This window comes from Penaeus vannamei, chromosome 24 (genome assembly GCF_042767895.1).
Source record: "Penaeus vannamei isolate JL-2024 chromosome 24, ASM4276789v1, whole genome shotgun sequence".
NCBI lineage: Eukaryota > Metazoa > Arthropoda > Malacostraca > Decapoda > Penaeidae > Penaeus > Penaeus vannamei.
The window spans coordinates 5,019,402-5,031,901 of record NC_091572.1 but is presented as its reverse complement, the minus strand read 5'-3'; the positions used below and the strand labels follow the sequence as shown (position 1 = coordinate 5,031,901).

The 12,500-nt window shown below is 38.6% G+C and overlaps 1 protein-coding gene across 1 annotated transcript in view; it reads right to left on the bottom strand.

Annotated features, from left to right (window-relative positions):
- Patr-1 (Protein associated with topo II related - 1) overlaps positions 1-12,485 on the bottom strand; it is a 13,580-nt gene extending 1,095 nt beyond the window's left edge. The window contains exons 1-10 of the mRNA XM_027373753.2: positions 12,381-12,485; positions 5,595-5,780; positions 4,056-4,496; positions 3,682-3,886; positions 3,090-3,477; positions 2,478-2,688; positions 1,925-2,197; positions 1,565-1,741; positions 1,178-1,429; positions 1-918 (exon numbers count right to left, since the gene is read on the bottom strand). The exon at positions 1-918 is cut by the window's left edge and continues 1,095 nt beyond it. Coding sequence (XP_027229554.1) covers positions 574-918; positions 1,178-1,429; positions 1,565-1,741; positions 1,925-2,197; positions 2,478-2,688; positions 3,090-3,477; positions 3,682-3,886; positions 4,056-4,496; positions 5,595-5,780; positions 12,381-12,422 — 2,520 coding nt within the window. The 5' untranslated portion in view covers positions 12,423-12,485 and the 3' untranslated portion in view covers positions 1-573. The remainder of the gene's footprint in view (positions 919-1,177; positions 1,430-1,564; positions 1,742-1,924; positions 2,198-2,477; positions 2,689-3,089; positions 3,478-3,681; positions 3,887-4,055; positions 4,497-5,594; positions 5,781-12,380) is intronic.
- Positions 12,486-12,500: the final 15 nt, after the last annotated feature.

Sequence of the window (12,500 nt, the reverse complement as noted above, 5' to 3'; positions counted from 1 at the left end):
ACCAAAATCACATGAATACCTTCTCAATCTTAACATTCATTCCTTACATCATAAAACATTCAAATAGCTATCCTTTAATGACTGTTTGGTAACATTTCAGACAGCTGCACTTTATCAATGTATAATTTTGAACACTGGTTGTTGTGGCAGTTTCTTGATAACTCTGGTGTAAAATAACTGTAAACTATTCTAAAAATACATGAAACATTAGATTAGCTAGACACTGACAGAGGTGAGAAAACGTAACTGAATCCCTATGCAATTACAGCCAGTTGTCTATGGTCTCTGCTTACTGTAGGTGACCCACTCACTAGATTTACAATCCCACTAAAAACAGTCTTTGGGTAATATTTCCAATTGTCCTACAGCACAAAACAAATAAATTACTATTTTATAATCTGGTTATCAGTTAAACACTTGAATTTATTCCTGGGACTAGTCCTAAAGTAAATTAAGACCCACCCACCCCAAAAAAAGAGAGGACAAGTTGAACAAACTGTCGTAAGAAAAGTACTTGATTTGCTATTTAAAAAATCACGGTTTTCTTCGAAAAAATCCTAATACAATTTAGGACTAAGATTTGGCAGGACTTTGACCCTTAGGTTTGGTGTGACTGACTGTAAGGGCTGTCATTTTCTCTTGGGCCACCTTTAGGACAGCCGGGTCAGCAACTTTGCACCGAGCTAGGTGCTGGGCAGGGCGATGAGGTGATGCAGCCACTGCAACTGAAGGAAGAGCTTGTGGCATTTCACTGGGAGTCTTGCTCGAATCATTTGAAGGTTTTCCTGTGTTGTCAGGGACGGCTACAAGCCCAGTGATAATGGCTAACAGGAACTCCTGCCATTCTGGGGAATCTTCTAGATTTGCCAGGAGACTCTCACCTCGTACCATTAGGGCCATCAGCAAGCTAACACCATACTGTAATAAAATTGATTTATGAAAGAATCTGTCGTAATTCTCCATGTGCTTCTAATAATATTTCTTCAAAATTCTAAGTACTCAAATTTTAAGGTAGTTAGCACAACACTCCAGATTCACTATACTCACAACCAAGGCATAGTAGTGTGGTTTCCTACAGTACTGTTAAACATATAAACACACTGAATTTTAAACTCTCCTAGTCTTTTGATCACATATAGCTATTTTGTAACTTCAACTAAAAGATTCATATTCATACCTTGTTGTACAGAGCAGACACCAGGTTTGCCTTCTGAGGTCCCCCTCCTTGTGCAATAAGAGCTGATGCAAATTCTAAGAGCTGCTGATGCACAGCCAAGTCTATAAGATGGTCTGTGATTGGCCAGAAAAGTTCCAGGTGATGGTCATGGGTGTCTCTCTTGGACAGAAGTGTCATGTTTTGCAGAATTGTCATGACAACTTTTTCGCACTCATTTGGACCCAGCCAGTTCAAAAGACGAACCAGTAAACTCTGCAAAGGGGTATATCAACTTCAGAATTTCTTCAAAACTGAAATCAGGTATCTCACAAAATGTCAAAATGTATTCCAAAAATTTGTCTCTCATTTATGCAAATACATCTTTGAAAACCTCACTATTGTACTCACCTTTCCCTTCCTTATACACAGTAACTGTACTAATCTTTCCGGTGTTGCATGTATGTTTTCCCATAGCTTGGAGGCTAACGTACGAGATTTTGACTGGAAGAGATCTCTAGTGGGACAGTCAGGCAGGAGACGGATTTTGCGTTCCAGATCATCTAGCTCCATCATTACGTTGAATAGCTGAATATGTTAAAGAGAAGAATAAATAAGGGTTAAGTAAATAAAACAATTAAACTGAGTACATAAACTAATAAATAAGTTAACAAAACAAGTAGTAAATATCGAGTCAAAGCACTTAGTTCAACAGTTATGCTATTTTGCACATATCAGTTTTAATATTTCAGTACATCTTAACGCATTTACCTTCTCAATGTGTAGAAGGAGATGTCTATGTTTCCTCATTTCACGCTGTAGTGGGGTCGTAGGGTGGGACGGGTCAAGGTGCACAACTTGCAGGTCAATGATCTTTCTGGGAGCATTAACGCTAACAACCTGCAACTTGCCGAGGGAATTCTCCAGCCTTGGGGGCTCGTACTCCCGACCACCGTCTTTCCCACGGTCAGGCAGGAGCAACTGGAGTCCATCAATTTCAATCACTTCTTCCTCCCTCTTCCTCTGTTGTTTTACACTATACATCTGAAAATGAATATTGGTAGCCTACAGTCTTTGGCCTAGGGCAAGACATAAGAAGAAAGAATTTATCCAAAACAAACATACCATTAGACATCTTCTGTTTAAAAAGGAGGGAAAACTTAAAAACTTGGTTCTCACTTCCCAAAACATAATCATTATCCTATCCAAAGGATCAAAGAAAGGAAAAGAAAAGAAAAAATCAATCCCATGGTCTCACTTCCTAATTCCCAAAATATGATTATTCTAACCAGAGGATTCAGAAATGTCTCCATTCTACACTTACCACATAATAGTAGTCATCCTGGTATGGGCTGTCAGAATGGAGTTGCATTGCTTGAATATTTTTCAGCCATGATTTCTCTCTCGGAGTCATGAGGCCACAGTATTCATCCTGTTCCCGCAGACGATGCCATTCCTCCCATTCTGCTTCACTGTCCCTTCGTGTTCGTCCACCAGAGTGACCGGAGTAGTCATCACGGCTATTATTTTGGCGACTGCAAGAAATTGTAATGTTTTAAAAAATACATCCATAATTCTATATATAAAAAAAAGATCACAGCCAATGCTTGACCACATGAATAAAGCCAAATCTTCAAGGATGGGGAGGGGGGGGAGACTATTAACCCACCCGCGCCGGGGTACATTTTGTAGCCAAAATTTTAAAAATCCGGGAAGCTACAAAATCGGCGGGCGGAGCTTCCCCGGAGTCTGTCCGCCCGCCCAGCCGCCCGCCGCTTTTGCCGCGGAGCACGGCTCCGAGACAGCATCGCACTGGCGGGCAGCCCGAAACTGTTTATTTTTTCCCTGTGTCTCATATATGTGACACCCGGGACGAATGGGTTCATAGTAAACTTTAAAAAAGAAGAAGAAGAAGAAGAAGAAGAAACTGATTTACCCTTTGCCTTGATCATAACCACGATTCTGGTCATAGTTTCTTCTGTCCATGTTCCTTCTCTCATTTCCACCTCTAGACGAGTCCAAGCCATTATGGTTGAAGTAACGGTTGTCGGGATTACGGTTGTTGTAATGGTGGTAATTCTGCTGCTGCTGCTGTTGCTGTGAGTAGTGGTTATTATAGCTATTCTGATGATGGTGGTGGTAGTTATTGAAGCCTTCATGGCCTTGGTTAGGGTGTGCATGAGGCTGGTTGTGGTGGTGGTGTTGCTGCTGCATCTGGTGCTGGCCAAACATTCCTTTGTTATTGTTATTATGGAAGTTATTGATATAACGCTGCTGTTGGTGATGCTGGTGTGGGAGATGTGGCATTTGATTCTGGAAGTTTCCTGTCAAAGTAATAAAAAAGTCTTGAGCACTTTTTTGTTAATAACAACTGATCACCAATGATAGGATAGTCATATCTTATCTTTTGTGATCTACTTTTCACAGCAATAAAACAAATCTGTTAAAACAACTAATGATCATTTTATCATGTCAGTGAACAGAATCAAATTAGAAGAAAAAAGTAAATACAGCAAAGTTGCACAAACCTGGACTACCAAATGGCCTCTGAAACTGTCTGTTCATTTGGCTGTGATTGTTGGGCATTCCACCAGAGAATGACCCTTGTCTTGGTAGATACTGGTGATGGTTTGGCATTTGATTATTCATCCCAGGATGATGGTGCTGTTGCTGCGGTTGCTTATTAGCTGTCTGTCGTGCCAGTTCCCTCTCTAAATCTTCTGCTCTCACAACCTATCAAGATTAAATGAGGAATAAACTTGACTTATTCCTGAAGGACAGATATTGGTGATACTTATCTATAAAACTATTTATGACATCAATGCCAATTATGCTGTTAACAAATAAGAGATAGCAAGATATTCTTAGAATTTCTGTAAGAGGAAATAATGAAAGTATTTACATTCATGTGCAGGCCATGAGGTGTCTGATCCCTTGACTGCTGCTGCATCTTCAGTTCCTCTTCCAACTCAGCCACAGTCTTAATGGAAGGCAGTCCCAAAGGCTGAGACATCCCACCTTGGTTCAAGACATGCATCTGGTTCAAGGAGTGGTTGACTCCATTGGAAGGGGAATGGTGACTGACTGGGAGAAGCTTGTCCAGGACAGGTGAGGGCGTCCAAATGCTGTTGGATGGGGAGCCTGGCAAATCTGGTCCAGCCAGGAGTGCCGAGCTCATGTGATGGTGGTGAGCCGAGGATCCGGACTGATACCCAACAATATTGATGGGTGCACTGCCCTGGCCCAGCCTACCACCTTCAGAACCTCCAAATCTACTTCCATCTTGGCTGCCAAACCGTCCTAGACCCAAGTTATGAAAATCTGCAGCTAAGCCTCCGTCATCCTGTATTAAAAATCATAACAGATTAATCCTGTAGCCTGACAAGAACATATGCACCATCCACTGCAATTCTGTTTTACTCATTTTGTTTACACATAAATGGCTTTATTCAATCTGAATATAAAGGAGGCTCTGCTGCTTCCAGTGGTGTAATCAATAGGTAAGCAGGATTGACTGATAACTAATAATATTTGCAGCATTAACTGAAAAATATTACAGTTTTTATCAACTTAAAATATTTTCTCATACACCATTAATTACATCAATACAGGTATATGTGATCAGAAAGTTAATAATATGGTTGGCTTTTCATGTTTGATAAGTAAAGATTATTCAATCCAAGTAATAACGAGTTTGTCAAATTCATAATTTCAAATCATATTCATGTTCTCCATGCACTGCCCACAGCCAGACAATGGGGGGAGTAAATGGAATTTACAGGTAACATTCTTCCAATAAAAAAAATACCTTAGCTCTACTATGTCTTTGCTAATTTTTGTAATGACCATAATTCTCTGTTTTGGAAGCTGTACTTTTATTCTCGAACTGATTCTATAACTCTCGTAGAAATTAATTATGAGTTCTTTACTTGCACGCACAGTTTATTTCATAAAATATAACCACTCTATCTTTTGTCGGTTATTTTTGCATATACATTCACAGTTGTACAAAGCAATATTTGTATTACAATAACATGTGCAGTACAATAACACATTGCTTCCCTTTGGATCCAGACTGAACACTAACTATCAAAGGAGACAGTGACTTTGCTTGCATTATTATTGAAATTACCATCATCTTTATTATTATCGTAACATTATTAACAAAACAATAGTGCTATACCTGTAGTTTTTAAATCTTTCTGAAAAATCATGAAATAAGGTAAATAATTGGTCAGACAAGACATGTAAATAATTCCATGGGAATAAAAGAGTACTTCTAGAGCCATCAATAAGGGGTAAGGTGTGGGCACTGCATGTACAGATGTAGATGATTACCACATAATCACAGCACAAATGTGTTAAATAAACACCACCCACACTGAAAATCAGAAAACAGCACAAGAATTCACAAATCACTGATACACAAAAGAGTTCTTACATCTCTCCTCAAAGCATTCTGAAGTTGTTTCTGCTTGTTGCTTATCCGGCCGGCTTCTGTGAGGGTGGCCATTTGTTCATGACCCTCCTCCCAGTCACCGTCCACCATTGCCGACCCGAAGGTCTCATCGTTGAGGGCATCATACTCTTCATCCTCAGGTCCTCCTTCCAAGCATCCATCATCGGGCTGTCAAGAGAATAAAATGTGTTGAGAGATCTAAGAATTCAATGTATTTACATGTTCTGTGATCTACACCTCGAGCCACACAATATACATGAACCCTTTATGAGAAATACTGATGGTACACTGATGGTCCACAGAACAAAGGTGTAGTTTTGAGATATCTGGCTTTGAAGTTGAGGATACTTTTTCCTCTATTTTCTTTAGAAATCTGATCACTGCATCAATCTTGATGCATTCTATGGCATTCACATGTATTTTGAAGTGTAACTGGAACCTGATCCCCTCCCTTTTGCAAGGTACTAATGGCAATGAGCGCACATGATAGTAGAAGTACCGCATGTCACCATATGTAACTGCTGCAGCTGTGATTGAGATGTATTTCTCATCATATTATATTTATTAGTTACAGCAATAACATATATCATTAGTAGTGGCCTATTATGTGATGAGGGAGCATCAGGGATGGTGTCGCACTAAGGCAGGGGATGTGCATACTCACACTCTGGCTCTCTCGTGGTGACTGCCAGCTAGCTACCAGAGAATACCAAAATAAAAAAAAAAAAAAATACAAAAAAACATTTATCAAGTATATTTGCACTGACGCGACAAAGTAAATATCGGAGCCAGAGTGGGGGTCAGAGATTTAGTCATAACTTATTTCTACATATCTGGCAGAAATATTATATCATGATATTGCCAAAACCTACTAGATTACAGGAGATTTTTTTTTTTTTTTTGAGTATTTAAGAAAATATTTGTCAAAAATCTACGGCAATGGCCCCCTTAAAATTCTGGGATTCCATGATTACTTTTCTTTTAAAGATAAAGTAATTTTTCTGTATAACCACCATTACTTTCACAGCTTAGATTCAAGGTTTCTTGCCTACTTAAAGTGATAAAACTACATCCGGTATATATTGTGTAGCAAACTATTAGTGAATCATCATGGCCATCCAAACCCCTAGGGAATACATTACTCGTTTGTTTGATTTCCTTATTTATTTAGGTGGAAGCTGCACAAGTTTAGTTAAACAGCATGCATATGGAATCAATATCTTACTAAACTCAAGATGTTCCCTTTCTTTTTTGACATATCAATTACAAACTGAAAAAGTTAAAGAAACTATAATGGCAACAGATCATGTAATGGTAATTTATTTTTACAAATTATTTTGGGTTTTTGACATCATGCACATAACATATGAATGAGAATGAATAACTTTACTGTGCAAGAGATATATCTAACTGGTTTCAACTATTTAATTCATAAATACCATGTATCTCTGACAAAGATATAGTCAAAACACGTAAAATTTCTTGTGCTGTGAAGATATCCATTCTCATTCAAACCTTTTTCTTTATCTGTCGTAGTGAACATTCTACCACACAGCTCTACTTTCAATAGTTGAACTGCAAAATGCCCCAAAACAAACATGGAATAGTCCTTGGTTATGACTGAATTGTGGATTTTATAGTAGTATTCACTGGTCATCTTCTATAGAATCACTATCTTCCCAGTAGGTTGGGTCTTTTCTAGAAAAATACACTACCGTTTATACATCACACAACTTCTTTTTAACCCGTAGCCGACGGGTGGAATGTACGTACATGCCATGGCAGTTGTGGACCGAATCATGGGTGGTATCGTATCATGCCCATTCCCGCCCCACTGGCTCGACGGACAGAGTTTGTTTTTCTCCGATAGTAGCAGATTCATTTATATAGTAAAGATTTTAGGCAATGGCAACTATAATGAAGGTAAACCCTTCAAAATTTTAATATCTTTATAAATTAGAACAAAATAAAAGCTTTTAGGTGCTAATTGTCGCTTCCAAACTACTGATCGAGCCAGGCGCAAACAGGGTAAACTGCCGATGCATGCCAACAATCCCGTTCTTACGTCCACTTGCCAAACATCTTTACCCGTCGGCACTGGATTAATTATCACAGATCTCACTATCTTCCTGATGCGATCTAATGTAGACATGATAGTCCAGCTGTCATGCAATAAAACTTCTCCTATATTTTTTCTCATCTTTCAACACCTTAAAATTTCAATTTTATGTGGCTTAAACTCTTGATGACTCATACAAGTTCTTCACAACCAGCAAAAATAGATTACCCAATGAAATCCTCACAGTCAGTAAATCTACACAAAATTTAACACTGGCCAGACAATACACATCTCATGGGAGGTTTGAGGTTTAAGGAATAAAACCTTTACAGGATAAAATCATATGATCCCAGGTTACTTCTTTCTGATGTAATAATTGGGAAAATAAAGAAGGTAGTTAACTCATGAAAATGAGGGGCATGTATTACTGGCAAGGTCTGTTGTGATACTAAATCATTACATCACTTAGGACATAGATGATTTCACAAAGTGACTGCATCCCTATGAGGCCAAGTCCCTGTTAATCCAGCCAGCAATCTCAGCACCTAAGAATCCACAAACATCTCGGTACAGCTAAAATCCTTCCACACCCAGGGGCTTTACTGACAGCCCCCACGCAATTGCTGTATTTGCCTACTGCGGGCTCTGACCCCTGACTCCTACTCGATAGATGTGGGCCACAGCCTTTGTCACAACTTATTTTCTGTTTATTTTATGTTATCTGCACAGAGTTAGAGTTAGAGTTACACATAAGGTATTTTGACTAAAATGGATAGAACAGAAAATAACCATTTTACATCTACAATATTACCTTTACAATTCAATAAGAAGGAAGTTGGCCAAGAAGTGGTTTAGTTCATATGGCGATGCATGTGGATTCCCAGGAGTGGCCGAAGTAATGGGGACAATCTCAGAGGGTGCAGTCATTTCTTTAACAATTATCAATACTTTCAATTATATCATTTGCTATGGGAAACACCAAAATTCACACACATCACACCATGAATAACTGAAGCATGGAATACTAAATGCAAGGTACGAAGGCTGTACGAACTTAAAAAAAAAATTACCATTTTTTCCCCTCTCTTAATGATAATCATAAGATTTCCTTCCCTTAATACAGCCATTATGTAAATGTATACTAACGTATCATTTGTGTTGCACAACTTACAAGAAATGCCATAGATAAAAAGCGTTAAGTTTTGAAGGTCTGTCCTTTACAGGCAAAGTATACCTTGCACCATATGGTGGTCTTAAAATAATTTTTTTTTTTTTTCGTTTCACACAGAAACAAACATTTTGTATTTCAATCATTCACAATGTAATAGGTGTGAATCTCTTGCTGTTTTTCATCATTAATTACCAGTACAGGAACTAAATAAAATTATTGGTAACTATTTACAAAGTGACCACACCCTTCCAAGACTAAGTCCATATTACTTCAGCTATTATATCTTTTTAGTTTCACATAGCCATCCTATATTCCCCTTATCATTCCTTGTTTCAATTATTCACAGGGTAATATGAATGAATCTCTTCTTGTTTTCAAATACAAATCATGCGAGTGAAAGTATTGATACTTGTTAATGAAGTGATGTTCCTCCCTAAGACTCAAATCACTCCAGCTACTTATATGAAATCCAGACACATCACTGTATAAACCACAAACCTTCCTAAACCAGAGGTATTGCCCATAGACCCCCACCCAATCACGGCAATTTCCTACTGGGAGCTCTGCCACTGGAACCCCACCTGATCACCATGGACTTGCTCTCCTATTTTCCTCATTTCTGACATTTTTTGCCTACACAGATTTTACGTAGCAGGGCCTGTAGGCTCTCCCTTTGATTATGATAGTATCATTACATCATCCAAGTCTGACATGTAGCACAACTTTCTTCTAAAAACACAACCATATGGTATGACAAATTTTGCCTGTCATGGATTAAATAGAAGTATATTAGGGAAATTACTGATAAAAGAGGCTGAAACAAAAATAGGAAAGAAAGAAAGAAAGAAAGAAAAGTGTAAAACAAGCTAATGATAGTGTACAAACTGACGACACAAAAAAAAAAAAAAAAAAAAAAAAAAAAAAAAAAAAAATACTGGAACCAATCTCGTCATTTGGTAAAATCTACTAGAATTCACACCCTCCAAAGCCCCTGTGGATAAACCAACCTAACTTAATTTTGCGGATTTTATACGATACATTTTATGCATTCCTTAGTCATGGGATTTACAAAATAAACTATATACATTCCATAGTCAAGGGGCTTTTCCCACTGGGCCCCTATGGGATTCACATAATGCTCTATGTAGTTCTTACCAGGAGACATCCTCCCAACATCAGGGTGTTATACAAACCTAAAACCCATACCGGTAAATTTACCAAGCCCGATACACCTTTCCTGAGACAAAGTCCCAAAACCAGAGTATCATGCGAACCTAAACACCCAATCTAACCTTTCTTACCTTCTATTTATTCCCTAAACAGGGGGGAAGCCCCCAGGTACCCCCCACTTAATAGCACTTCATGTCAACTGAAAGAAAACTAACATTAAGGGTGTTGTTGACTCTGAGCAGCGATAGGCCTATGCAGTAGACATTTTTGTCATTTACCAATAAATATGAGATAGCTGAAGCTTGAACTAAGCCTATATTATTTCTTATTCTATTTCTTACACCCTATATGATAGTGTTGTCCATTTCCCTCTATCTCCGCATGCTGCTCTTGGTAACCTATACTCCCAAAAGTAACCATTCCTACCATCTATTTACTACATAGATAAGGGTGGTCAACCCCTTATATTCCTCCATTGTTAGCACTTCGTGACAACTTATAAAAAACAGACATTAAGAACTCTGGCTCTGTGAGGGTGTTGTGGACAGTCTCTGATATGCACTGCACATTGTCATCATTTTGCTGGGTATAAGCTATCAAGAGCAACACACAGACATAAAGGGAAATGGACACTGTCATCTTATCGACCATAAGAGAGAGAAAGAAACAACAGTTTAAGCTGCAGAGGCCTCATAGTTACCGCAAAATGACAAAAATATTCGCTGTATACAAGTCAGCAATACTCTCAAACAGCCAGTTAAGATTTGGTTAATCTTTATGGTATAGACACACAAAGTTTGGGGAAATTGAATATGACGTTAACATAGAGGACAAAAAGTTGTAGTAATCGGTACATCAACGTGTTCCGGGGGGTGTTGGGGAGTAGAGAACCCCATCCACCCTCCTTTGATGAGGAGTTCGGGACTTAGTCTATGGTGAGTGCATCTATACTGTAAAGAATTACCTCCGTTTTCTATCAGATGGGACTAAGTGCTAATAAAGGGTGGTACAGAGAATAAATAGAAGGTAGGAAAGGTTGGGTTGGGTATTTGGGTTTGCATGATACCCTGGAGGATGCGTCACTTTAAATAACAATTACTTTTTACTGTAAATAAGAGGACAAAGCTTTATCCATCATTTTTTACTATTGCTTATGCTCTATAGGACGGCGGTGTCCTTTTCCCTCCATTTCTGTACGTCACTCTCTACAATATTAACCAAAATGTAAGATACAAGTGATTTCACATTTTGTTGTTCAGTCCATTATAAGCCAACTTAACTTAGTACCATATGGCCTTACAAAACCAACTATACACCTCTTTCTCACTCAAATACGCACAACATTTTTTGGCCAAAGCACGAATCAGAGGCAAGAGGGCCAATGGTAACCACTTGACAAAGCATCAATGCTGGATCGGAATTCAGACTGACGGCTTTCCATCTCCAATTATGGGCACATATCAAGTGTGCCACTATGACTACAATAAGAGAGTTCCATGATGAAGGTCACTATAGGCAACTTCTGAACATTCAACGTCGCTTTTCAGTTGATAAAATAGGATACGAGTAATATTTTTGTTCTAGACCCCCCAGGAAGTACTTACAACAGCCACAAAGAAAATTACAATACCAAAAATACTTTCCACAATATTGCTCTCAAAAGAAAAAAAAAACTGAAAAAACACAGGAAACAAAAAAAATAAAAATAATAAACAAAGCATAACCAAGAACAAAGAAAACAAGGGAATAGGGATAATAAAGAATCAATAAAAATCGAGATTCAGAGGTCAAAAATAAATCAAGAAATGGATCAAAAGAATATAAGAGAAACAAGCACAGAAAAAGACCAGCTGGATAAGAAGTTCCTTTGTTATACGTGTTTTCGTTCTTAGAAAAAATATAATTGAAAAACCGCGTTATTCTATTTCAAAATTTAATTTTGATTGTGCAGTCTCTAGGATAATGCAATATGTTAGATGTAGAGAGAGGAATGAGGAATTGGTAAAATTTATTAACGATTTTCGTTAACGTCAAAAAATATTTCCTTCAATGACCCCGAGGCGATACGTATGACCAATTCCTATTTTGGGAGGATATCTGACTAGTTACTTTACCCCAGGATCAAATATGCGGTCCAGGCGGGCGTAAATCTGTCCCTGGCGATCTTACAGGTGCGACAGGTAGGCCTACAATCTGGATTAATCGGCCCAAAATGTAGCAGTTCACAGGTCTGACACCGAGTCATTGCCAAGGCTTCCTTCTCCGCTCTTTTAAAGCTCTCCCGCACGTTACTGTCCCTCCACAACTTGTTTCTCTAATAGCCACAACATCTAGGGATGAGGTGATCACCCAACTCGGTTTCTCTTACCGCCAAGGAAGCGTCAAATCCGAAGAAATTGTCGGTATCCATAGCACTTTCTCCAATAGCGGGTCATGGTTTCCATCACCGACAAGTTCCAATATTTTGCCAGTGGCTGATTTACGCGGG